The sequence below is a fragment of the Anastrepha ludens genome, chromosome 5, assembly GCF_028408465.1.
Source record: "Anastrepha ludens isolate Willacy chromosome 5, idAnaLude1.1, whole genome shotgun sequence".
In the NCBI taxonomy this organism is placed as follows: domain Eukaryota; kingdom Metazoa; phylum Arthropoda; class Insecta; order Diptera; family Tephritidae; genus Anastrepha; species Anastrepha ludens.
In genome coordinates, this window is record NC_071501.1 from 95,857,430 (window position 1) to 95,883,220 (window position 25,791).

At 36.4% G+C, this 25,791-nt stretch overlaps 3 protein-coding genes across 4 annotated transcripts in view; 1 reads left to right on the forward strand and 2 right to left on the reverse strand.

Annotated features, from left to right (window-relative positions):
* Positions 1-5,536, reverse strand: part of LOC128863074 (carbohydrate sulfotransferase 13) — a 33,559-nt gene extending 28,023 nt beyond the window's left edge. The window contains exon 1 of the mRNA XM_054101992.1: positions 5,180-5,536. Within this exon, the coding sequence (XP_053957967.1) occupies positions 5,180-5,536 (357 nt within the window). The remainder of the gene's footprint in view (positions 1-5,179) is intronic.
* Positions 5,537-5,887: 351 nt separating this feature from the next.
* On the reverse strand, positions 5,888-22,496 carry LOC128863075 (uncharacterized). 2 transcript variants are annotated; one of them, XM_054101993.1, is made up of 3 exons: positions 22,092-22,496; positions 19,999-20,070; positions 5,888-6,379 (listed from the first exon to the last, which is right to left on the reverse strand). In XM_054101993.1, the coding sequence occupies exons 1-3, from the start codon at positions 22,341-22,343 to the stop codon at positions 5,888-5,890; spliced, it is 816 nt and encodes a 271-aa protein (XP_053957968.1). In that variant the 5' UTR covers positions 22,344-22,496. The 2 variants fall into 2 exon arrangements, with proteins under 2 accessions (XP_053957968.1, XP_053957969.1); XM_054101994.1 differs by lacking the exon at positions 19,999-20,070.
* Positions 22,497-23,110: 614 nt separating this feature from the next.
* Positions 23,111-25,775, forward strand: LOC128863457 (uncharacterized). The gene is made up of 3 exons (XM_054102619.1): positions 23,111-23,702; positions 23,768-23,941; positions 24,925-25,775. The coding sequence occupies exons 1-3, from the start codon at positions 23,188-23,190 to the stop codon at positions 25,706-25,708; spliced, it is 1,473 nt and encodes a 490-aa protein (XP_053958594.1). The 5' UTR covers positions 23,111-23,187; the 3' UTR covers positions 25,709-25,775.
* Positions 25,776-25,791: the final 16 nt, after the last annotated feature.

Sequence of the window (25,791 nt, forward strand, 5' to 3'; positions counted from 1 at the left end):
AAAAGAGGGTTCGAGAAAGTAAAAATTAAAATACTTTCCGACACCCAATCGGTTCTCAAGGCATTGAATAGCTTCACATTCAAGTCAAAAGTCCTAATAGAGCGTAACAATGCACTCAACAAACTGACCACTCATAATCAGGTCTCACTGATTTGGATACCAGGACATGAGTGACACAAAGGAAACGAGAACGCAGACTTTTATGCCAAAACAGGGCCACAAGGGCTATTAATTGGGCCAACCTCATTTTTCGGCTTTAACAAAAGTAATATAAAACAGGAAAACAAAAAATGGATCCAAACTAAAATCAGGCAACACTGGAACGGCACAAGTGGCTTTAATCACTCCAAAAAGCTTTTGAACTTCAATGCCAACCGAGCAAAATCTGCTCTAACCCTAGATAAAAACGGCCTCAGATTACTCTGTGGAGCACTTACGGGTCACTTTTCCTGTAATAAACACTTGAACTCAATAGGATTATCTAGTACAAGATTATGCAGATTCTGCTGTAGTGAAGAGGAGTCTATGGAACACTTAATCACCAACTGTGGATCACTAGGCCACAGGAGACACAGCATTCTGGGTTTGTACCTACTAGAGGAGGAAGACCTACAATTGCTCCCTCCTATGGAGCTGGTTCGATTCCTCGGTACACTAAATAGTTATAATTAATTAATTAGGGGCGCAGAATAAATCAATCTGGTTGCAGTGCATAAAGGTCTTAGCCTAACCCGTACAACCATTACCATTACCATTACCATTACCAAATTCACAAGATTTGAAGTCTGCAAAAAAAACGCTAAGAAGTTGGTGTTAAAGTTCGGGGATGTTTTGTATTTCGTCCCAGAGAACTAGAAATCTAGTTTTCATCAGCACAACAATAAAGAAAAATTATTATTTGAGGCAATCAGCTGAGGCTGAGTAAGGGTATATTCAGAAACGCATTATAAATGTGCAGTAATTGCAGCGCTGGCAGCACTGCCAATGTGACAAGTGTTGCAATTGATAGATTGGCAGTATTAAAATTTTTCCTGCAAATAATGCGCGACGTTTGATACAAAAATGGTGTTTTGGAACGCGATGCATTTGCAGTACTGCCATATTTGCATTTCTGAACGCATTGCCAACACTGCAAAAGTACGTTGCGCATTATAATGCGTTATTGAATATACCCTAAATGGGCATTCTACGCCTTCTTAGGCTATCGAGCATTATCAGGGTAATGGTCCCAAGCATAAAGTCGGCTTTGTAATAGAAATAGCTGATGTAGAACTGCCCGACTTTGATTGTCACTCCTCCGCATTCATCAGATCGAAAAACTCCGCCTTCGCAGGCAGATTTTTCGAAAAAATACTGTCGATGTCATAGTCACAGCACACAGAGTGTCCGCGTATGGCACAACAAACGAAAGAAGATCTTATCTGATTTTTGACTGAAATTGTTCAATATTCTATGCATTTTCTGAAACGAAATCACTGTATGAAGAGTTCTTATAAAAATATTTTTTTTTTTTTTTTAAACAAAAAATACAATAATAGGTATGAAATACATTCCTCAAATTAGCTTTGCATTGCCATAATTAGTTTCTAACCATCAATTATCAAATTGAGCTATTCGGAATTATAAATATAATATTTGAACTTTGGCTTTTGATATCTCCTCATCTTTTCACTCATTTTCCACTTCCATTTACGCTTTGGCTTCTAGCTTCTACTCTTTTCGGGTTTCAATATATAGTAGTGTGGTAACCCTAGTATGCGCATATTTCATTTAGCATTCTTTAGCTAGTGCTTGGAGGCAATGCCCCCATACGAGAAGCTACACAGCTACATTTGCCTGCAATAAATACCATTTTACACCTATGCCATATAATATGCAATTAGATACTTCATAACACACGCACGTATGTATGTGTGTATGCGCATTTATGCATTTTTGTTTATGACACTTACTTATTATCACTTATTTGGGGTTTTAAAATCTAGTGGAGGTTTCGTATTTCAAAATATTGTATACCGGTATCTTCATTATGCATACATACGAGTATATGTATGTATGTATAGTATGTATGTAAGTATATTTAACGGTGAGTGTGTCTCTTATTGTTTTTCATTAAGAATGCTAATGGCCATGCAATGTTAATTTTTGCAATATATTAATATTCTGCTTGGTAATGCAGAATCAGCATTGTCGAGAAGGAGGAGTGCCCCGAGCACAGGTTTCTTCAGCGGAGCAAAAATTCACAACATAAGGCAAGTGTGTATATGTTATTATTTAAAAAATGGATTATTAAAAACTTTAATATTTAACAAATTATTATTCAAATAGAAAAGGTATTTTTAATGATAATATTTCATAGGTGAAATAATCGCCGAATGAACATTTTTAATTTTGTATTTTTTCAAGCTTTTGAAAATACCAACGGGTAAAGGATTTTAGGATGTTTAAAAATCTCTTTTATATGAAAAATGTCCTAGTTTATGGGATAATTTAAATTAACGTCCTCTTTATACACTAAAAAATGCTACGCTTATGAAAAATAAAGGGTCTTTCAAAAGTGACACCCCGATGTCAGTAGTAAATGATTCCTAGACGGTACCTTTTTTATGCCAACTTCGACATTAGTCAAGTAAGCAGTTTCACAATTTTATACGAAAGAGCAACGCATTAAGTTTATTGAAACTTATTAGGAAATTGGTCGATTTTTAAGATCAAAATATGGCAAAATTCGTGATATTTTTGGTGCAAATAATCGTCCTTAAGAGTCGATAAATCAAAGGTTGTTGAAAAAATTTCAAGAAATTGGTTCTGCCGACAATAGAAAAAGAACTGGCAGACCAAAAACTGGATGCTCGGTTGAGAATATTGCTGCTGTAGCCTAAATTGTTGCTGCACAACTTCCACATGGATGTCTCGACATGCTCAAGAATTAGGCATTCATGAATCGATCGTTTGGCGGATTTTCCTTGTGGATGTCATTTTTCACACATAATTGTTAAGAGCCGTATTTTGAATAAAAATAGTGAAACCTGAGCTATTTTGTAACACCGTCTGGGCGCGTCTTTTGAAAAACCCTTTAGTGTTGCTATTGAATACGTAAAATCCGTAATTGTGAATATATCCATAACTTAAGGGGTTATATACAGTTAGAAGGCCGAAAAAAGCGAATTTTCAAGAATTTTTTCTGATTTTTATTGATCTAAAAATTTGTACACATTTTATGTTATCTTTCAACTGTATTTTAAGAGACTTAGTATAAGTAAAAATATTTATTTGGAAAGGAGCTCAGCTGATCTCCGGGAGCTATTCTCGAAAACGACGAAGGAATAAGCAAACTAAATTTTTTGACAAAATGACGGTTTCTCAAAAAAAACAAACATTTTTTACCAAAATTTCGGCCTTAAATTGTTTAAAAAAAAATATTTATCGGTGAGAAAAATCATCGATTAATTACTAAAAAATATAATATATTTCAGAAGCTCGTGTTAAAATTTGAGATTAATCGGTTTAGCCATTTTCGAGTACGAATACACCACTTTCAGAAAAACGCATTTCTAGTTTGAAAACCACTTTACTCTAAACCGCCTTTTCAAATTTGCGTGCAACTTCGAAAATATTAACCGGAACGATTGAGAAAAAAAAAATATTGATGTTTTGAAAATTCTAACTGCATATAACCCTTAAACCAAAATGTTCAAAAGCGGTCATTTGGCCTTATCTTCGCCGACTGAGTGATACAGCCCAGACAGATGTCATAGCACAAAATAGGCCATTTTGATGCACCACTTGTGATACACCATTGCTTTTTATAAGTCGAATCATCTTGATTTGACTATGAATCTGACTATGCAGTCTATTTTATTTTCTGCAATTTCTTTCAAGTTAAACATCGAGAATTCCTCCAGCATTCTATGTCGCAGAGCAACCAGATTTGGGCACTCACGCAGATGGTGAAAGACTGTTTCCTTAGATTCTTCTTGATTGCAGCTTCTACATTTATGTAGTACCTAGTACGGCCACCTTACGGCATGGTCTCTTAAAGGCCAGTAATTCTGAATATGTCTGCTCGTGGCTTTCTTAACAACTCGTGAGTTCTCGATTTGTTAAAATAGGACCACGTGTTAAGGTGTTAAAATACTCTCGTTGAATGTTGTTAATAGCCTGAGGTCCAGTGGTTGTTTTGTATACGTCCCAATTGCGGCAGTCAGTTGATGGGCATGCGAAAATAACATAATTCTATGCTTAGCAACCGTTTTCAGCTGGTTTGCTACCGTTGGTAACACCCCAGTAAGCACTTTCCGGAGGTGACCCATCACCTAGAGCCTTCAGAGGAAAAATTCATCAACTGACTGACGTGATCCGACCGTAATTGAATTGCTCTGCTAGTTTGGTTTCGGTTCTCGCAATAATAAGAGTGTTTTCGCGCTAGATAACTTGTAAAAAACTTGCAAGGAAAGGCAATTAGAGAGTAAAGTACATTCCCACGACAGTCGGTTCTACGTAACCGAAACGACCCGGACGGCCAAAGACCGTCACCTCAACAGCACTCCCCGTATATGTATGAGGAATATTTATACTACTACAACAACAACAGAGAGTAAGGTCAAACATGAAATTTTTGCCGTACATTTTTTTTGCAGGAATTTCCCAATAAGAAAAACAATTAAAAAAACTTATTACAATAACAGCTGTGTCCATACAATAAACAAACAAGAAAATAACTGCATTGTGAAAAATCTGTAGTGAAAATGTTTAAAAAGTTAATATTGGAAAAACTGTGTAAATATACGTAACACAAGAAGCAGTTTGCTCCCCTCCATTTTTCGAACTTTCTTGAAATGCGCAATAACAAAATTTCTTTTGCTGTAATGGAAACTTGCAAGCTTTGCAGTGGGAGCTAAACCAATTTTTTTTATAAAACGAATAACTTGTAGATAACTTTTACGAAAACGTCCGGTCTCCGCAGCGATCAATAAAAAATAAACCTAAAAATTGTTCACTATTGAAAAGTCTTGTTTGTGGGTGTTCTACTGAATACAATTTGTAATCTTATGTTTAGTGTTCGCATGCGTAGATTTAAGTAAATATTTTTCCTCATTAACTTTTCTCATATTCACACAACCCTTCGCGCTCGTCATCTTCACACTCCGCTTTCTTTTACTTCGCAATCAACACTTACCTTCGGCACATAACAGTAGAGGAATTTGTGTTCCTTATCCACAATCATATGATCCATTTGCTCTTCCGTTAGATCGTCTAACGTACGTGTATGGTAACCCAATGTTTCACATTGTTTCTGCATATATTCCTGTCGCTGTATATTTATCGTTTGTGTTAGTTCAAGACCATGTTGGGTGATTTTGACATTATTATTGTTGCCATCTTCGAATGCAGCGCAAATGAGGTCAAACTGCTGCACACAAATGAAAGTTAACGCAACCAAAGAGATCAACAAGGATTGACGGCAGCAAATGGAATTCGCCTCCGCTGATGGCATGCTCATCTTTGAATTCTTGTGCTGGCTGTTGGCGCACATGCGTCGTTACGACACAACAATACCACTTTATGGCTGCTGTATAAGCTTTTTAGAAGATTTTTTGATTTTAACTTCTTACTTTTCGTGCGGCGCGGTGGTTGCGGTGAAGTGGCGTTTGACATGGAAACCTTAAATCGCTTTAACATTTGAGTTTTCTGAGTTATTGAAGCTTGCGTTTAAAACAGTTAGCTTGCCTTATGTGTTTTTTGTATTTCTGTTTTGCACTTCTAAGCCCTTCCAACATCAAATTGTGGATTGATTCTTTTTTACTTTTTTTTTTTTTTATTCTATGTAATTTATTTATTAGTCGTTATAAAGTAGCCACTACACACACTAATGCACACTTATTAATTATTGCCGGCGACGTTTCATATAAATTTCACGTTTACAAAATCGTAAAGTCGCACCGTTCTCAATGTCACAATCAATCAATAATTTACGTCCGTCCTCGTCGTAAAGCGGCGTTTTCGTCTGAACGTCGATCAACATGTAGGCGCGCCAAAGAAATCGCCATGAAACCGTCGTACGATGTGGATGACCGCAGCGCGTTGTGGAGTAGACGAGTTCTCCCGTGCTTCTGTTGGCCGCCAACCAAGCCGCTGTAGTTTCAACCTGCTGTCGAAATTGTTGCTGCTGCCAATTCTGATATGCTGCTGCTTGTTTGTCGGCATTGACGGAGTCATCGTTGCTATTGCTCGCATTTCCAGTTTCTTCAGACACACTCGTACGTCGTCTACGGCGTCGGCTTTCATAACGCTCACGCAGCTCTCGTTTATGTTGTACACGTGCAGTTGATTCGATCGCTCTCTTTAAATTTGCAATTGTTGGATTTTTTTGAGGCAACTAATGGTAGAAGAAAAAAAAAAACATTAATAAAGCCGTTTGATATCATAAAAAGTCTTAGTAATACCTAAATGCATTTTATGCCTGGATGTTTTCTTTATAATGAAAAACAAAAAAACGTATATTTAATGAATGAAACCAACTTTATCTAACAATCAAATATAACTAAGAAATATTTTTGTTTTATCGATGGAAATTTAAAATTGCGGCATACATCATACTCTAACTTCGAAGGTGCAAAAGAACATGCCTTCGAAGTCACGCCACCTCTTAATTGTCATAATACAGTCTAATCTTGGTAATTCGGACACTTGATAATTCGGACAGCGCGGTAATCCGGACACCAAAACGTTTTCTATAGAAGTCTCTGTAATCCGGACACCACGTATTCATGTACCTCTAAAATTCGGACACTTCTTTATTATCCAGTGAATATGCTAAAATAAAAAGGAATTCCGTTATTTTTTATTTTATTTTATAATCCTCCCCTGCTAACTACTTTGCGTGAATAGTGCGTTTAAGTGCTCGTCAGCCTCCTAGTTCATATTCATAAGCATATTTGCGTAACGTGTAGTTCAGTAGCTAATTTCAAACATTAACTCCATAATTTCTTTAACTGGGGACTGTATAAATTTAACTATGGCACCAGCAGCTAAGAAAAAACATACGTTTTTAACGATAGACCAGAAAAAAGAAGTTCTTAAGAAACTAAGTGAAGGACAGTCAATTCGACAGCTAGCTGCGCAATACAATGTAGGTAAATCTACAATTTCGGACATAAAATCAAGTGGATTAAAGATTGATAGGTAAAAAACGAAAACATTTTGTAGGAAAAGTTTACCCTCCTTTGATTATATTTTGCAGTTACATTGCTAGAACAGAATGTGGCCTTGGAAAGCGTAAAACTATGCGACCTGCGGAGTTTGAAAAGATGGAAGACCACTTGTATAAATGGTTTGTAAACGCAAGACGAAACAATGCACCGATTTCCTCGGAAATCATCAAAGAAAAGGCCAAACAATTCTGTTCCCAAATTTACGGACAAAGTGTGGAATTTGTGGCTAGTAATGGTTGGTTTAGTAATTTTCGTTCCCGATATGGAATTAAATTCTTAAAAATATCTGGCGAAAAACTTTCCAATGATTCTACTGCTGTGCAACCCTTTATTGAAAAATTGCGAAAGACAATTGCAGAAATGGGCATTACGTATGATCAGGTTTATAATGCAGATGATACTGCTTTGTTTTGGAGAAAACTTCCAGAAAAAACTCTTGCATTGCATAATGAAAAATCCGCACCGGGCGCGAAATTGGAAAAGAAAGAGTAACACTTCTAGTTTGTTGTAATGCATCCGGAGAACATAAACTTCCATTGTTCATGATAGGGAAAGCCAAAAACCCCAGAGCGTTTAAAAATGTAAACCTTCCGCTTGGGTACTCCCATACCAAAAATGCTTGGATGACAGAGCAAATCTTTAAAAATTGGTTTGAAAACTCATTCGTTAAAGAAGTAAAGCGTTACTTAAAGGAAAAGAATTTACCAGCCAAAGCCATTTTACTGCTAGACAATGCAACTTGCCATCCCCAATCACTGTCGGATGTCGATAAGGACATATATGTTATGTTTTTGCCACCAAACTGCACGGCTCTTATACAGCCAATGGACCAAAATGCTATCCGAATTTTAAAGACAAACTATCGGAAGAGTTTTTTGTCTCTACTTTTGTCCAGCCCAACGAGCAATCTCCCGGAATCTTAAAAAAACTTTACATTAAAAGATGTGGCTTTTTTATCGTCTAATGCTTGGAAAAATGTGGATGAACGCGTGCTCAGAAAATGTTTTAACAAAATTCTTTATGACGAATAATGGGACTCAGATGATGATTTGCCTCTTGCGATGCTACGGCCCAGCAGCTCAACTAAAATAATTGATCTTCTTGTTGAAATATCCCCTGATGTATATAATGATAACGAGATTACTGAGTGGTTGAATGACGACACTGATTTCGATATCAACGAGATTGAGGAAGAAGATAACGAGAACAGCAGTCTTGACGAAAATGAAAGTCAAGATCCTAAAATTTCGCACTCTCAAGCTATTGTCGCATTTGATAGTTGTATTAAATATGCAGAGGAACAGGAATTTTCATCCGGAAACATTTTAAAACTTGTGAGTCTCAGAGATATTACCTTCAGAAAGAGAAATGAAACAAAATTGCGGCAAACGAATATATTGATTTATTTTACGGCCGAATAAAAACTAATATATGTACATATAACTCATTGAATATTAATCAATTTAAGATTAAATAAAAGTTTATTTCATTTAATTACTGATCTACTGATTTCTATTAAATTTTTAACCCACTCGATAATCCGGAAAATTCGATATTTCGGACAACCTCTGGTATTTAATTGTCCGAATTATCGAGATTATACTGTATAATAGTTGTTGGATATACAAACATACTTGCATACATACGTACATACATGCATACACATATTCATATACAGGTATGATTTTATGTAGCCTTACATATATAGTACATTAAATACGTATATTTATGAGATACGCATTGAAAACGTGCTCGGCTCAAACAAGTTGTGATAGCTGAGCGCTTTTAGCTGTCATCTTCTTCCATAAGTACCCCTGCAGGGAAAAGCTGATCTTGTGAAATTTGTTACATAAAGAGTAAAGAACCTTAAACCAACACTAGCTTGTATATATTTCAAATTCGTGAAACTCGTTTTCCTATTTTGCTCCGACCGTTTAACGCTTGCGGAAACGCTTAAACACCGAAATTTGTTCTGCATCCGAGAGGGGAATGAATTTTGCTAATTTGTGTTACCACGCCTACCTCTTTTAATTTGGAATTTCTTTCTTTTGAATTATTCTTTGCAGCTTTTTTTCATTAACAGTTCAACGGAGAGTAAGGTTAATCACTAAAAATGGGTATGTTTTTAAGAATTTTTGGACGATACGTATAAACAGTTGTTTTGCGCTGTAAATATATTAGTACTCGCAACAGAAACATCTGAAACAAAAAAATCTGCCCTTGAGAGGATTCTTTTCTTCGATTTTTCAATTTTTCGTAGTACATGGATGCCAGGAAACTGATAATCGCTAAACAAAAATCGGGCAATTTAGTAATGTAAGATTAATAGCTATTTAAAAAAACACACACACAAAACGGTCCCAAGGTTGCCTACACAAAAGTGAAGAAGTACTGTGCAAAACTCCAAAACGACGAGTCCAGAAGATATTGATTTTGTGTTATCCGAAGTTTTCGGAAAACGCTTTAAAGCCGAGCAGGTAAAGAAACTCGACCTGCAGCAATGGGCGCTTAAATATCATACTTATGACGTAAATTTTGCTCCGATCGTCGAAAATTATCATAAATCCTAAATCACATTGTCTGCACTTTTAAAAATTATAATTATAAATTATAATCGTTATTTGGAAAGTGGGCGCAGTTATTGGTCGTCGAATTCGCCAACCAGCACCCGTTGCAGACGAAGAGCTGCAGCTGCCTCGTAAGGCCCGTGTGATATGAGTTCAATTACGTTTTGGATAGTGGAGTAGGTTAAACTTCTACTTATCCAGAATCGGATTTTAAATTAAAACAAAAGAACGAAAATTCAAATTGATGGGGCAATCTTTATTATTTTTGTGTAGAACCATTCATGATATGACTCGTTGAAGGGCTTCGGCCGATATATGGTGAATAACTTCAGTATCGTTGACTTCGAAAGCTTCACTCGAAGTTGGTTTATCCACAAAGCATTTGGACTTTACATACCCCGACAAATAAAAGTCCAGAGGTGTGATAACCCACGATCTTGGTGGCCAATCCACTGGTCCGAGACGAGAAATAAATTGCTCACCGAAACTACGACGCAGTAAATCCATTGTTTCACGCAAGCAGCGCCAGCGTCTTGTTGGAACAAAATGTTGTGGAGATCACGGACTTCAATTTCCGACATCAAAAAGTCGTTTATCATGGCGTGATAGCATTTCCTATTCACTGTTACATTGGCGCCAGCCTCGTCTTTGAAGAAACATGGGTCGATGGTTCCTCCAGCCATAGGCCGCACCATACGGCTGTTTTCAATGCATGTAATGGCTGTTCTTGAATGGCTTCCGTCAGCTCTTCAGCCCAAATACGGCATTTTTACTTATTGAAGTCCCCATTAAGCCAAAAATGGGCCTCATCGCTGTACCCCATAAGTTGGCCTGAGAGCGCGATGGATACTTTTCAAAGAGCATCGATTTTCGTAATACAGTTGTACGATATGTAAACGTTGTTAGTTAAGGCGTAAGTCTTTCCATAATGCAGCGTCAATGAATATTGTATTTACTTTGACAGTAGTCAGGAGAGATCTGTCAAAATAACCCTATTGGAAGAACTCCATCCAATCTGATCACCCTTTATTACTTCACAGGAACATAATTGAATTTTATGAGTCACATTTTCTAACTTTTTTATTTACTTTTTATTCTAATTTTTATTATTATTAAATTTCTTGAATAACAAATTATTCAAATATAGTAAAGGGGTTTTCAATTGGCGCGGGTCGATTTTGGCGCCCTGTGGCAGCCATTTTGTTTTGGTGACATCTGTCAAATCTTTTGTTTATTATTCAGTTGATTATGCCAAATCATCATGGCAATTTACACGATTGAACAGCACATTCAAATGATAAAACTTTATTATCAAAATGAGTGTTCATTAACGCAAACGTTGCGCGCATTGCGCCCATTTTTCGGTAGACGTGGTGGCCCTTCCAATTTCTTATGCCCCATATTGAACCATATGGACCTAGACGACATGTGGTTCCAGCAGGACGGCGCTACGTGCCACACAGCAAACGCCATTTTATTCCATTTCAACATCTACCCGCCCTTATTGAAAACCCCTTTATAAGAAAGCAGCAACACTAGCAGCATGGGCCATTGGGTGTCTGATAACCAAACAAATGTAGTTTAAATAAGGTCTAGCGTTAAGTATTTATTTGAATAATTAATGCTTATAGCTAAACTAAGCAGTGGTAAACATAAGCTGAAAATTTAGACCCTCTTAACAAGTCGCTGGCTTTGAACAATTTTTATACAGTAAGGATATTACTTAAAAATTCAAGTGCGTGAGAGAATCAAAAGAATTGTTGTCTGGAGATATCCAGATTTCGACCAAATTATAGAATGGGATCTAACGTTACGGTTTCGTCCCAAAAGGGGCAATCGGAATCGGTTGGTTGTGTACATTGGAAAAGGTATGCGCGTGTAAGAATTGTGTGCGTTTAAGCGCTTTTAATAGAAAGTCAGAAAAGGAAGAGATATTTTTGATCTAGACGGATTTGTGATAGCGCATTGTTCAATCTCGTTTTTTTTTCTATTTTTATTAGCCATTTAAATCATGATTTTTGTATTTGAAATTGAATCATTGCGAAATTACTCCACTATTTAAAAATGATCGAAAACATTATGTAAAGGAGAAACATTTAATATTGTTTATCTACCAGTTGTTTGTACGAAAAAGAACTTGTTATGATTCCAACTTCACTAAAAACGACTTACAGCTCCAAACCAGCGCATTTCTCTGCAGGGACGCTAAACTATCTGTGATATTCAAGCAAAGCTCATAAAACAAAAACCTAAATATGTATATACAGCAGCCATCGTAGCCAAGTAGGCTTGAGTTTGACTACCGCCATATGGTTGGTCTCGTGTTCGAAACCCATTATTAAACATAAAACATCAAATAGTAGCGAATGCAGTCAACCAATTGCTTGCGGGACAACGCACTGCTATGAAAAAAAGTTTTTGCTAAAAACAAACCATCTGCCGTTGACCACAAAAATGGAAGAGAAGCTCGGCCGAACGGCTAACAAAGGATGTACGCGATAATTGCATATACATATGCATATATTATATATGCGTATGTGTAAGTATGTGAAAACACATATTCATTAATGTTTAAGCGATCGAATTTCATATCACAGCATCGTGTGGCTCGAAGCCTTGAACTTGCAGCATAAATCATCAGAAAAAGTAAAAACAGACAAAAACGCTACAATGGTGAATGCGCAGAAAAGAGAATGCTTGATATTATATGGCATGTTATAAATAACTACACACATAACTACATTGCTACAGGTCAATTAAAGTGTAAACAGTTATTTATAAAACAAATTATTTAAATAATTTAAATTTCTAACCTACATTTAATGCTTTTGCATTAGATTAAGTTTAATTTCAGTCTAATTGGCCTCGATCAAATCAAAGTTGAACTCACTTCTTTTGTGATTGCATGGTCTGCGCATGGGTCTGCTCATTGTTGGGTTAAAGCGTTTAAAATATCTGCATATTCATTAATTCATAGAAAAATTATTGTGTAAAATTATCGTCTTTTGTTGATTACTACAGTGAAACACTTCGCAGAATTCGCTAGGTAATGAGTTTTACACAATAACAGTGCGAAAATGCAAGTAAATTCGATTTTTATGAGAATAACTTCACTTTAAAATCATTAAATATTGTAGGTAGGGAGTATACTTGCCCTAGCAACGATTAATTCGTACTTCTACGGTATATTCTCATATAGATCCCGTTGCAAAATTGTAAACGCATCATACGAGCGGTGACCACTTTTAGAAACAACTTTTCTTTCTATCATTTCAGTTTTTCATGCTCGGAGATTCGAACCTATGCACTTTGTAGTGGTAGTAACGCACGAAGCCATTCGGTCGCCGTACTAAGCAAAAACCATTTAACGCAAATTCCGAAACTTTGACAAAATTTTTTTAAATTACATCAAAGTGGCCAGTTTTTGGGGCTCAATGTTCAAAATATTGTAAAAAATCAACAGTTGAAGCTTGTTTGTTGTACTAAAATTTAACGGGCTATAAAACTGTAAATATATTTGTCGGGAGGTCGTTTATATATGTACGAGGGGTGCCTTTTATATGTCCGGATTAGAGAATAAAAACAAATTTTAATCATCGAAAATCACTTTATTGCTTTCAAAATATTCTCCATGAAGATCTATACATTTTTGCATGCGTTTGAACCAATTGTCGAAGCACTTTTGCCACTCTGAATGAGGAACCTCCAAAACATGCATTCTGAATGCCGCAACCGCTTCTTCAGGTGTCGAAAAACGTTGACCTCTCAGTTTGTTTTTCACGTACGGGAATAAAAAGAAGTCATTCGGTGCCAAGTCAGGACTATACGGCGGATGACCCATTAATTCGATGTTTTGAGTGCTCAAAAATGCAGTTGTTTGAGCCGATGTGTGAGAGCTCGCATTGTCCTGGTGAAGAGTGATCCGTTTTTGGCGATTGGTTTTCCTAATTTCTTGGAAGACAACTGGCAAACAAATGGTTGTGTACCACTCAGAATTTACAGTTCTGCGTTGTTCTAGTGGTACGGTTGCGACATGTCCAGTTTTTCCGAAAAAACAAGCGACCATTTGCTTGGAAGTGCTTCGTGCGCGAACAACTTTTGTTGGATTTGGCTCATCTTGAAACACCCATACCTGTTTACTTTCGGGCGCATACGCGTAAATCCATGATTCATCACCTGTCACGATGTCATAGACGTGTTTCGAAGCCCCGCGATCGTATTTTTTGAGCATTTCCTTCGACCAATCGACACAAGCCTTTTTTTTTTTGAGCGATTGACAAAATGTGTCCAACGCGAACAAATTTTTTTGACAGTCAAATGTTTATGCAATATTGAATGTATGCTGGTCCCACTAATGCCTAAGATTGTCTCAATCTCACGATAGGTCACATGACGATCTTGCAATATCAGTTCGCGCACAGCATCAATGGTTTTCGGAACAACAACTGATTTTGGACGACCTTCACGAAATGCGTCTTGGAGTGAACAACGACCACGATTGAATTCCCCATACCATCGATAAACACTGGTCCTTGATGGAGCTTCATCGCCAAAAAATGAATTAAATTCCTCCATGCAATGTTGCTGAGTTAATCCACGTCGAAAGTTGTAAAAAATAATCGCACGAAAATGTTCACGATTAATTCCATTTTTGGACCGAGATGAATCTTTTAAGTTACTGTAAACAACACAAATAGCGCTGGTATTTCAAAACGTTCTGGGTACGTAAAAGCCAAAAAATGTCAAACTTTGCGATACAGCTGTCAGTTGCCAGATTGCAACACCAGGGTCGCCAAATCCCGAAATATAAAAGGCACCCCTCGTAAAAATATTTACCAGACTTATTCTTTACACGGATCGGTTCCTCCTTCGGAAATTCTGATATGTCTGTAAGTACTTGGAGTCTGTTAGGCTCCTAAACACAAATAGAGATTCAACGCACTAGACAGCGCTAGTTTACTGAGGCGGCAGACCTTGGCCGGAAAAAAGAAACAAGTTATTCCGGCACGTAGGACCGGCTGCTATGATATTCTACTCAAGCCGTGATCCCTCACCGTCATAAATATACAGGTTAATCGTGGGCTTGACCAAAATCGCGGGCTGAAGAGGGGGTCCGAAAACTACTTGTGTGATCAGCAATCATCTACCATCTTTCGAGACCATATCTCAAAACAGAGGATGATAAAGCAAGGAGTGCCGCAGGGTGATGTTCTCTCATTTTCCTAACTTTCACGAAACAGGAGACATCTCTTCGATTACAATGACGAGACCCAGGACCAGACACGACTGCAACTACTGGATCAGACAGTATAGAGGCCAGCCCCGACGAGAGGGGGGGAGATCGGGAACTTTTTACCCCGGGCCCGGAGCTCTCAGAGGGGCCCGAACTCGAGATTATACGTATTTATATGAATTAGCCATAATTGGAAAGGGCAGGCATTTGCAATTTTCCCCCGGGGCCCGGATATGCTCTCTACGGCCCTGATAGAGGCATTAAACGACATACATCGGGAGTCCCTTACTACCTTTGTTAACAACGGACCGCAGAGTGTCGTCATCATAGTGACATCGCAGACGAAGGGCTGCAGCTGCCCCGTGAGATCCGTGAAAGTTTTTTTCAATTACGGTCTGAATTTTGGAACAGGTTAAACTCCTACCTATCTAGAATCAACATTCTCAATATATGTCCGGCCTATGAAGGCCGAGACTAACCACCTATTCACATGTCTGCTTAAAAAGACGTAACCGGAACGACCCGGATTTATATCCGGTCAAGGACTGTCACCTCAGCAGTATGGCCCGTATATGTATGGGCCATCTTTATGCAGCTAAAACAACAATAAAATATCTTCATAAACCCACTCACCCAACACCCCGCTCCTCTGGACGCAACCTGCCGAAACATCATTTTTTCTGGCAAAACTTAATGAGCTGCTACAGCAACAACAACTAAAACCATACATATAATTATGGTATGAGATATACTCTTTCAAGAGGGACATCGAAAACAAAAAACAAAAGTTATTTAAAAATTCTTCGGGTGGATTTTAAGTCAAATATGTTTTGAATTTGGATGAAATTACGCAGACTGGACTTTTGACATCATAGTTAGACATCTGTATGCATGGAGTATAGTTGTAATAGCAGGGGTGGATAACGATTTTGATGACAACCTGCATGTTTGGACTTAATTATACCTAAGGGGAAAATGTCTATATATTTGACAGTTGTTAAAAAGGTACACGAAGAGTCATGGAGTTAAACTGCCTTATCAACAGTATTGTTCCTATTCTAAAAAATAGACCTTTTAATATACGCAAAAATCATCTGCATATAAGGATTATTAAAAAAAATTCGAACAGAGCCTTGTTTTCTAAACATCCCAAACATATCTTGATCTATCTATGATATTTATACATAAGTCAAATATCTTTGCAGGCATTTAAATTCGTTTGTGGAAAAAGAAATCCATTATTTTCTCGGTAGATGGCTGTAGTGATCGATATCTCGTAAAGTATCGAGAAAACAATTTAAAGTTTATATTTTGCTGTTTTTTGTTTGTTCCATTTAGTTGTGAGTTAAAGGGTGTTAACAATGGAAGTCAACAAAGAGAAAATTCGGTACATTTTACAGTTTTCTTTGATAAAGGCGAAAATGCAAGTCAGGCCGCTGAAATTGGTTTCGTCGATTCCGTTCAGGCATTTTTGATGTTAAAGTAAATGTCGATAAAATCATAGAAATAATCGAAGTTGACCGGCATATTAGTAGTCATAGCATCGCCCAGGAGCTAAAGATCGCCCATATAACAGTTTTAACCATTTGACAAACCTTTAATGGATTTATTTTTTCCCAAGCCTATATATTGAACATATTGAGGAACATTTTGTCAGGAACAACAATTAAAGAGCATTGATTTGATTATCTGGCCGATTTCGATCAGTGTGCAATATAAGTTTATATTCACATAAAAAATTAATTAAAATTATAGTCCATCTCGTTCTGAATTCTAGTTTTAGGAACTTCAAAGCAAACCATAGACGCCTTTGTTTGTACGTTTCCATCCAATAAATTAACTTTACAGTAACACAAAAGCATTGTCATAGTGGCCCAATTTCAAGAGTAAACTGCTAAGTGATTATATAAATAGGTTTGCGTAAACAATTTGCGGCTTATGAAAGAATAGCACAATTTGCATACATCATACATCCATACATGCATACTCGTATATGTAAGATGATTATTGTGGGAATCTGGAGGGTTGGAGTGGCCAAATAGATGTTGCTACTTTCTTTATAACCGCGTCCACTTGTACCCAAGGGTATTCTAATTTTGTTCACATAACGGTTGTATGTAAGAGCATCGACATAGATAAGCGCATATATACCAAAACGCTCAGATTTATGAGACGAGTCGATTTCGCCATGTCTACCCGATTGTCCATCCGAACATTATTATTATAATATATTATTGGCAAAATTGAGCAAAAATTAATATATATATTTCAATGATTACACACACACATATTTTTATTCTTTGACCAGGGTAGGTTGATAATGGGCCAAACCACTCAATAACCACGCCTACCTTCCATAAAATACTAATTTTCGAAAAGAAAACAAAAACCCACATTTGATACACCCAAAAAAGAAATATAACACAAGTAAAATTTGGAAAAATGGGCGGTGCCACGCCCACTTTTGAGTGAATGCGTTTATCTCGACAACGAATTAAGGGGTTATACGCAATTATGAAGCAAATAAAAGACGGGTTGTCAAGGATTTATCCTGAAGAAACTTCAGAATATTTTAATTTGAAAATGTTTTTTCGGTTATAAAAGCATCCTTCAAGAACGTAACAAAATTTTTTATTTATGAAAATGTTGATTATAGAGCGCGCTGCAAGCGATTTCTGGAACCTCCTTTAAAAAAAGACGATTTACGGTGTACATCGTAACTCAGGATTGGATTATCTGAAATCAAAAAACCAAACAAATTTTGTTAATATTCTAGATTATCTAGTAATTAATCGTTCGGCTAATCAAAATAGTGAATTTTCACAAAATGGCAGCTTTTAAAAGAAATGATTTCGATTTTTACGTTAAAATTTGGCCGTAAATTGATTATAAAATGGAAAATAAGTACCAGATTTACAAAAGAAACAATTAATTACTAGAAAATGTATCTTTAAAGATTGAGTTAAAACGGTTGACCGATCAAACAAGCCGTTTTCGAGATATCGTGTACACCGACTTGAAAAATGCCGTTTTGAAAAAAACACGTTTAAAATTTCAATACCGGTTGACACATAGGCCGAGGCATCTGTACATATTTAGGTATAACTCCGAAAGTATTGCTTAGATCTACTTCAAATTTCGTGCGTATACTTTTGAATATATGTACATTACAAAAATGCAATAAAAAAAATCGATTGGTTTGAAAGTCATAACTGCGTATAACCCCTTAAGGAAACTCGGCCAAACATGGTACACATATTGCTTCCCACCTCATTTAGACCCGAAATATTGTTAGGATCAGTTAATATTGAGATGAGAAAAAATCACCATCACTTTCTGATATTACAAACTACTATAACACTATAAAGTTCCGTCCGGATCGAAACTACCAGTTCCTTACTTATTTTCGATAGCATTTAAAAGCTATGACGGATTATCTACCCTTAAGGGGTTACATACGTCCAGCAGCGCCACAAATGCGCGAAAAGAAAAATTGTTTTTAGAAGAGGTAACAATAGAAATACCTAAATATAAAAAAATGTTTGACATTGCTTATTAGTACTTAAAACAAATTGTTTTAATTTTTCTTTAAAAAAAATTTGTATATAAAAGATCACATGAGCCAAAGTACAATGAAAAAAAAGTTACTCCACGGTCTGTCTCATTTATCCATGATATATTGATGGATCTGTAAAAAATAAAAAAAAAAATGTTGTAAAATAAAGTTCTACTATTTCTAATCTGTCGAGCCGGATTTATGACTTTCGAAAAGTTTTGTAATTTGTGGTACTTTAATGTTACACTTTAATTATGTTTATAACTTTTTTTAATAAAAATATCAAAACTTAAATTTATAGAGAAAACACTTCTGAATATTTAAAAAAAACCGCGTCGAAGAATATTAAAAACTGTATGAAGTACAGAATCCGCGCGGACCGCTCTCTACCTAGTTAATGGGCTGTAGAAGCTATAATATTGGGAATTTCCGCATGAAAATTTCACAGTATATTTTTAAGATACTATACTTCGAATATATATCGAAAAAAATCGATTTTTTGTAATTTCTGGACATATGTTAATTAAGCTTAGATTGTTTATATTTAATATAAGAGAAAAGAAAAACGAGGCATGGTTGGTCCTCTGAAAGAAAAAAAATATTGGATCGGACAGTATAAAGACAGGCATTAAACCACATACATCGGGAGTCTCTTACTACCTTTCTTAACTACGGACCTCTGAGTGCCGTCATCATAGTGCCATCGAAGATGATGAGCTTCAGCTGTCTCGTGAGATTCGTGTAAAGTCTTTTCAATTACGGTCCCAATTTTGGAGCAGGGTAAACTCCTACCTATCTAGAATCGACATACTCAATATACATATGTCCGCCCTATGAAGGCCGAGACTAACCACCTATTCACATGTCTTCTTAAAAAGAAGTATCCACGACAGTCGTTTCTACGTAACCGTAAGGACCGGATTCATATCCAGTCAAGAACTGTCACCTCAGCAGTATGGCTCGTATATGTATGGGTAATCTTTATACTGCTAAAACAACAAGAACAATGTCTTTATACACCCACTCACCTAACAAACCTCTTCCTCTGGAGGCAACCTGTCGAAACAGCATGTCTTCTGAGCCTACCGTTTGATAGGCTAGACGAGGACGATCGGTGACTTCACCGCACTGGCAAAGCTTAATGAACTGCTCTACAACAACAACATGAATATAGTAGAATAAATCATGTTATTGTTGCTATTAAAAGGATCTCTCAAACCAATTATGTTCGCAATAGATTTTAAATATACGCTTATGTTAGACAGTCTGTAAATGGCACAACTGAGTTATTTTAACTTAATATCAGCAAAGTATAAAATTATCATAAATAAGCGCCGAGGGAAATACCGTATTGATCGTTAAATAAATTAAGTTATCATTTCAAATTATGATATACAGTTAGATAAATACATTGGTTTCGTTACTTACAATTATGGTCAGAGTTGATAAGCCATCACGTTCAACATAAATTGTTGTCGCATAACCATTTGCTATCGCAATCTAAGAGTAAAAACGAAACATTTAAAGCAAAAATTAAGTAATGAAGTGCAAAAGTAAAGAATTCTAAATCCGAATGGAGCGAATATACAAATATTATTTTTGAACTAGAACTGATTATCAAGGGAATTGATAACAAAGAACAAATGGATAACCACTACAACTTTTAATTTTATTAACTGAGCTAAAAGACTCGGCGTTTCCACGACAGTCGGTTCTACGTTACCTAAACGACCCGGATTTATATCCGGCCAAGGACTGTTACTCCAGCAGCATTCCCCGTATGTAAGTATGGGGAATGTTTATGTTGCTAAAACAACAACAACAACAACTCGGCTTGTTCGTGTTTTCCAGTAATTCATACAACCTGACATGGACATAAATCAAACGCAAATAATTTTATTTCTTGACGGAACTATTAGACGAAGAACATTTACATCTTTATTTGCGTTTTGTACATGAACTTCAAAAACGCATATATTACAAAGAAACATAAAATTTTATATAGCGAAGATATTTGACATCGCGTGAGGTAGTTTTTCCAGGACATTCCTTCAAGCCAGGCGTGCAAGTAAATAAAGACTTTTTTAAAGTTTGACTAATTATCTATAAAGTGGCGTTACCAGAAATAGCAGAACTTTCAAAAATTTTGCTTTTTTGTAACAAGAAAAAAAATGCCTAAAATTTATCGAAAAAACTTAAAATTAACTAAACAAAACAGTCGAGTCTAGTCTAGGAAGTCTAGTCAATACCAAACCTTCAATTGTAAGTGTTTCTGCCATGATAAATCCCCTAATAAAAAACCATCTGCGGTTCGGAAAGGGCATAATGCTGCAAATCCCTCCATTTGTGGAAAAACACGAAGACGCACACCGAAAATTGGAAGAGGAGCTCTATCAAACCCAAAATAAAGGGTGTATGCGCCATTTATATATATTTTATAAACGAAAAAATCATATGCTATTATGAATAGAATGTATTTAAGACGTGTACCGTCATGTAAGTCTCAAGTAAAACGTAAAAGAATATACAAAAAATTCTTCTGCACTCTCCTGCAGCGCAGTCGTTAAATAATTATTTTTATCGGAAACATTTAAGCGTTTTTCAGGAATATGTAAGCAAAAAATAAATAATAATAAAAATAAATAATTGCCGCGTACACTTCTGTTAGGTGTTTGGCCGAGCTCCTCCTCTTATTTGTGGCGTGCGCGTCTTGATGTTGTTCCACAAATGGAGGGACCTACAGTTTCAAGCCGACTCCGAACGGCAGATATTTTCATGAGGAGCTTTTTCATGGCAGAAATACACTCGGAGGTTTGCCATTGCCTGCCGAGGGGCGACCGCTATTAGAAAAATGTTTTTATTAATTTTGCTTTCGCCGAGATTCGAACCAACGACCTCTCTGTGAATTCCGAATGGTAATCACGCACCAACCCACTACGGCGGCAAAAAATAAATAGATTTATTAATTCAATTTCAAGGTAGTTATATCTCTTAAATATTATTGAAATATTTGATGTAGGAAATTACTTTACGAACTTGAACACGATTTTTTGTATCAGCTTATCCTTGAAAGAAAACAAGATTCAAAGCCACTAAGGCCTAAAGGGCCATTTAATAAGTTGATTCGGTGATTATAAAAATGTAATAAAATGCTTGATTCCATTTGGCTAAACTTTCCATTACTACCACGATATATTTGGATGCAAGGCGGGTGGGGAGGGGGCGTGGCTCCGCCCATCACGCCTAATAGAAAGAGCAAGATCACACCATTATAACTATGAAAATACCAACCTCCTAGGATCCCTATAAAACCCCCAGAAGAAGCTTAGAAATTAGCTTTTTTGCGACCGTATTGGCATCTTGTACTGAAATATCGTTGAAGAGAAATATATAAAGCAAGCATTTAAATTAGGTTTCGTACTATTTATGAAAGTTGTTTTATTGTAAAATTTATAAGTGATTCTGGCGGAAAATTTAATGAGGACGCCTCTTCCATTATTTACGTCCAAAAACGAAATTACCTCGCCCATGAGTTCCTGTGGTGTACAATCGTACGGTATATCTGAAAGCACTTCGTTAGCTTGCAAAATTTTTTCCAGGTGAATTTCGGTGGTTCGAACCAATGCTTCGTGATTTCTTCTTTCAGAATCTAATTTTTTGTTAAGATTTCTTCGACGAGGCTTTTTCTTCCCGTCTGCTAAATGCCGCTGCTCGCGCTGTTGCTTCCGCAACAAATTAATTGGTAAACTCTTTCGATTTCGTTTCCGACGCATTTTATACAGAAATAGTAAGTTTAATTAATAAGATCGACTAACAATGTGAAAAATGCTTTGTTTCGATACAAAAATTCCAGTATTTAAATGTTAAATGCAAATGAATTTAAAAACAAACATCGATATGAAAACTGCTGATTAGTGATGAGTCGATAGCAGAACATACGATTAATTAAATTCCGTACAAAAACCGATTACGTGGTATCGACTACTTCTTAAGAGGTATTGAGTAAATATTCGTATCCTTGAAGCGTCGATGTAACGCCAAGAAAATATATACATGCGAGGGCTAAGAGGTCAAAGAGGACTTCAAAAATGTTCTCTCTCTCTTAGCTTAACAGTCTGTGGCGGATTATAACTTCATCAACAATCCTCCTCCAATTCAAAAAATATTGAAAGACATAATTTTTGTTGTCAAAAGAAATTTGGTTTATTATATTTTTTGCCTTCATTAGGTTATCCGTTAACAGCCTTCTGCAACAACAGCTAACGGTAGATTCAGTTATGTGTTCTCTCGTTGGAGTCTGACCGAAAAGGTAACACACCTGTGTTTATTTTACGAAAAAATGAGTACTAAAACTAGTTTATACTTTAAATATTCTTATTATTACTATTTATATGGGATATATACAATACAACCCTAACTTAATTATCACACTGGCTGGCTACTAGGGCCTTCCTTTTTTATTCATTTACAAATTGAACAAAACTATTTGAATATCAAATGATCTGACAATTAAAAATTTCATCTAATGCAATAGCGAATACTCAGACATAAATTATTAAAAGTATTTTTATTTATTAATTTTGTTTTTTTTTTTTTGCAACAAAGCTCTAAAGAAAAATGAGTAACTGCGGCAAATACGTGGATCGCAATCCGACGTTGCGTGCTGCGGGAATATGCACTAAAATATTGGAAACAGCTGAGGATGCATTGAAAAGGTACTCGATCGACGAGGCAGCTGAAAGTATTATGCACACGAAATGCTTACAGAAATACAATGCTATGCGTGGTGATCTATTGCCAAACCAAAGATTCATACCTGAAGAAAATTTAAAAGAATTGCTCAGCCCAGAATTACAAAAGAGTAGATTCGTTGTGTTCCGTGAAAAGTTTGCCGAAAATATGTACTCCAAGAAAGCAGAACTTGGAAAAGCTCTTCAAGTGGATTCAAAGCCCGAGTACATTACCAACGAAAGTACGACATTTGGCGAACCTACACAGAGGTCGGAACCCTTATATAATCTTATGTTTCCATGCAAATCTCCAGATGAAGTGAACCGCGATTATGTACGTTGGCATGAGAAGTATATTATAAGTCATGGCCACTACTTACCTTCGGAACAAATAAGGCGACAGTATGAAATAGAAAAAGTCAAAAACTTTAGTTAATTAAATTAATACTTGAAATTTACATTCATAGTTACACTAAACCATTTGACCGGCACAACAATTTTGGCCAAGTTTACGATGTTGACTTCAATGGAAAATATGTTAAAAGAGCCATGGAACAATGTGATAGTCTAATTGTTGTAAGCAAGGCACAAAAACAGTACCTTGAAAGAACATTGGGTCATTTGGGGCGAAGCATTAACAGGTATAATTGATTTCAGATTTACGGAATGGATTGAATGTCAGAGAGTAATCTTACCGAACTTGTTGCCGTTCGAACTCACCGTTCCCCCGACAGTCGGATCTACGTTACCGGAACGACCCGGATTTACTATATATCCGGCCAAGGACTGTCACTTCAGCAACACCCGCCGTACATGTGGCGGTGTGGTGATGCAACAACAACAACCGAACTGGTCAATATTTGCCTAGCCTTAACTTCCAATATAAATATTTTGTATTTAGGAGGCACAATAAGCGCTCTTATTTATAAATATACGAGGGTATGGCATATCTTACAAAGTTGAAGTACTAATACTTTAGTAGCCTTCTGTTATTTATTTTTTTATTAGTATTCTTTCGACGAATACGCAGGTCTTTGAACCACATTTTAAGATTTATTTCGCAAGTGTCAAATATGATTGACGTGCTTTAGACTCGTCTATGACATCTCCGCAAATGTCCCGGGCTGCTTCGGCAGCTTTTGACCTCGACGAAAAGCAAAGAAGAGCAGGTGTCTAAAATTTTGATTTTCGCCTCCTGGGTATTGCATTTCTAAGCCCCAAAACTAGTAGAAAAATTACTCAAAAATACAATTAACATAGTTTTGTAGAGCAGAAAGAGTTCTACCGATTGATACTTACTCTTTGCCAAACAGCAAACTAATCGTTGTAAAATAAAAGAAAATTTAAAAACGCTATGAACTTATTCCCCAACCCAATATAAATCTTCTGACGGGGTGATTTATTTTGCGCCACCTTATACATATAGGTAAGTCCGCTTCGCTCCGTTAGCACAGAATCACCTCTCATGCGAACGAAGTAGTGGTTCTTTTATCGCAATTTTTATATTTCTAAAAACTTATTTTGGAGGAGCCTTTGCATGAGGGTATCCTTTTGTAGCCAACTCCAAAAAAATTTCTTTATTTCTAGTTTTTTTGTTACCTGATAAATCACTTGCTTTTTTCAGAGAAAATCATATAACACCAGATATGACTTTTGGTGCACCCTCTAAACCAAATGAATGTAATGTGAAAGCACTGATTGAGTTACAAGATCAATGTGAAGGAACAAGTCCTTTAATCACAGCTATAGGAAATTTAAATAAGATACGCCAGAGTCTATTCGATCGTCACACCTTGCACATGCAAGATTTGAAGTTGGCATTGGAAAAAAGCGACATTAAAAAAACTGGCCTTTTAACTTGGAATCAAATATATGAAATATTGTATCGAGAAGGAGTTCATTTAAACCCGCATAAGATAACTCCAGCATTGCGGCATTTCAACTTAATCGAGAACGAGGGCTTACCTTCAGAGTGCATCAAATATGAAGAGCTGTGGAAATTATTGCACGTCCAGTATCCTATCCCAAAAATTGGTAATATATCGAAAATGCCACCAAATATTTATAACAAAGACACAACATACCGGCTTATGTGTCAAGATCGAACAAAGCCACCAGTTGAGGCTTTGCCTTTGAAACCCTTCGACCCAGAGTTTGCAGACGAGCCCACAACGGTCAAGGATGTTATTTCTCCGGATATACCTATGCATTTTGGACTTACCCCAAGTGATTTCGCGAAATTACGTACCAAGGAAGAATTGCGTCGAATATTTAAACGTTTAATAAATGCAGACGAATTCGACCCTCTTTGGGAGGCGGCGTACAATAATTTAAGGCGTACAAACGAGCTGATTTCAGTAGTTGAAATACGTAATGTTATGGATAGTAAAAAAACACCTACAGTATAAAACCAACAGCGGGATTTGCATGCCATGAACATTTCCAATACGATTTTCTACTTGATGTAGATAAATTCTCTGAAAAAAAATTA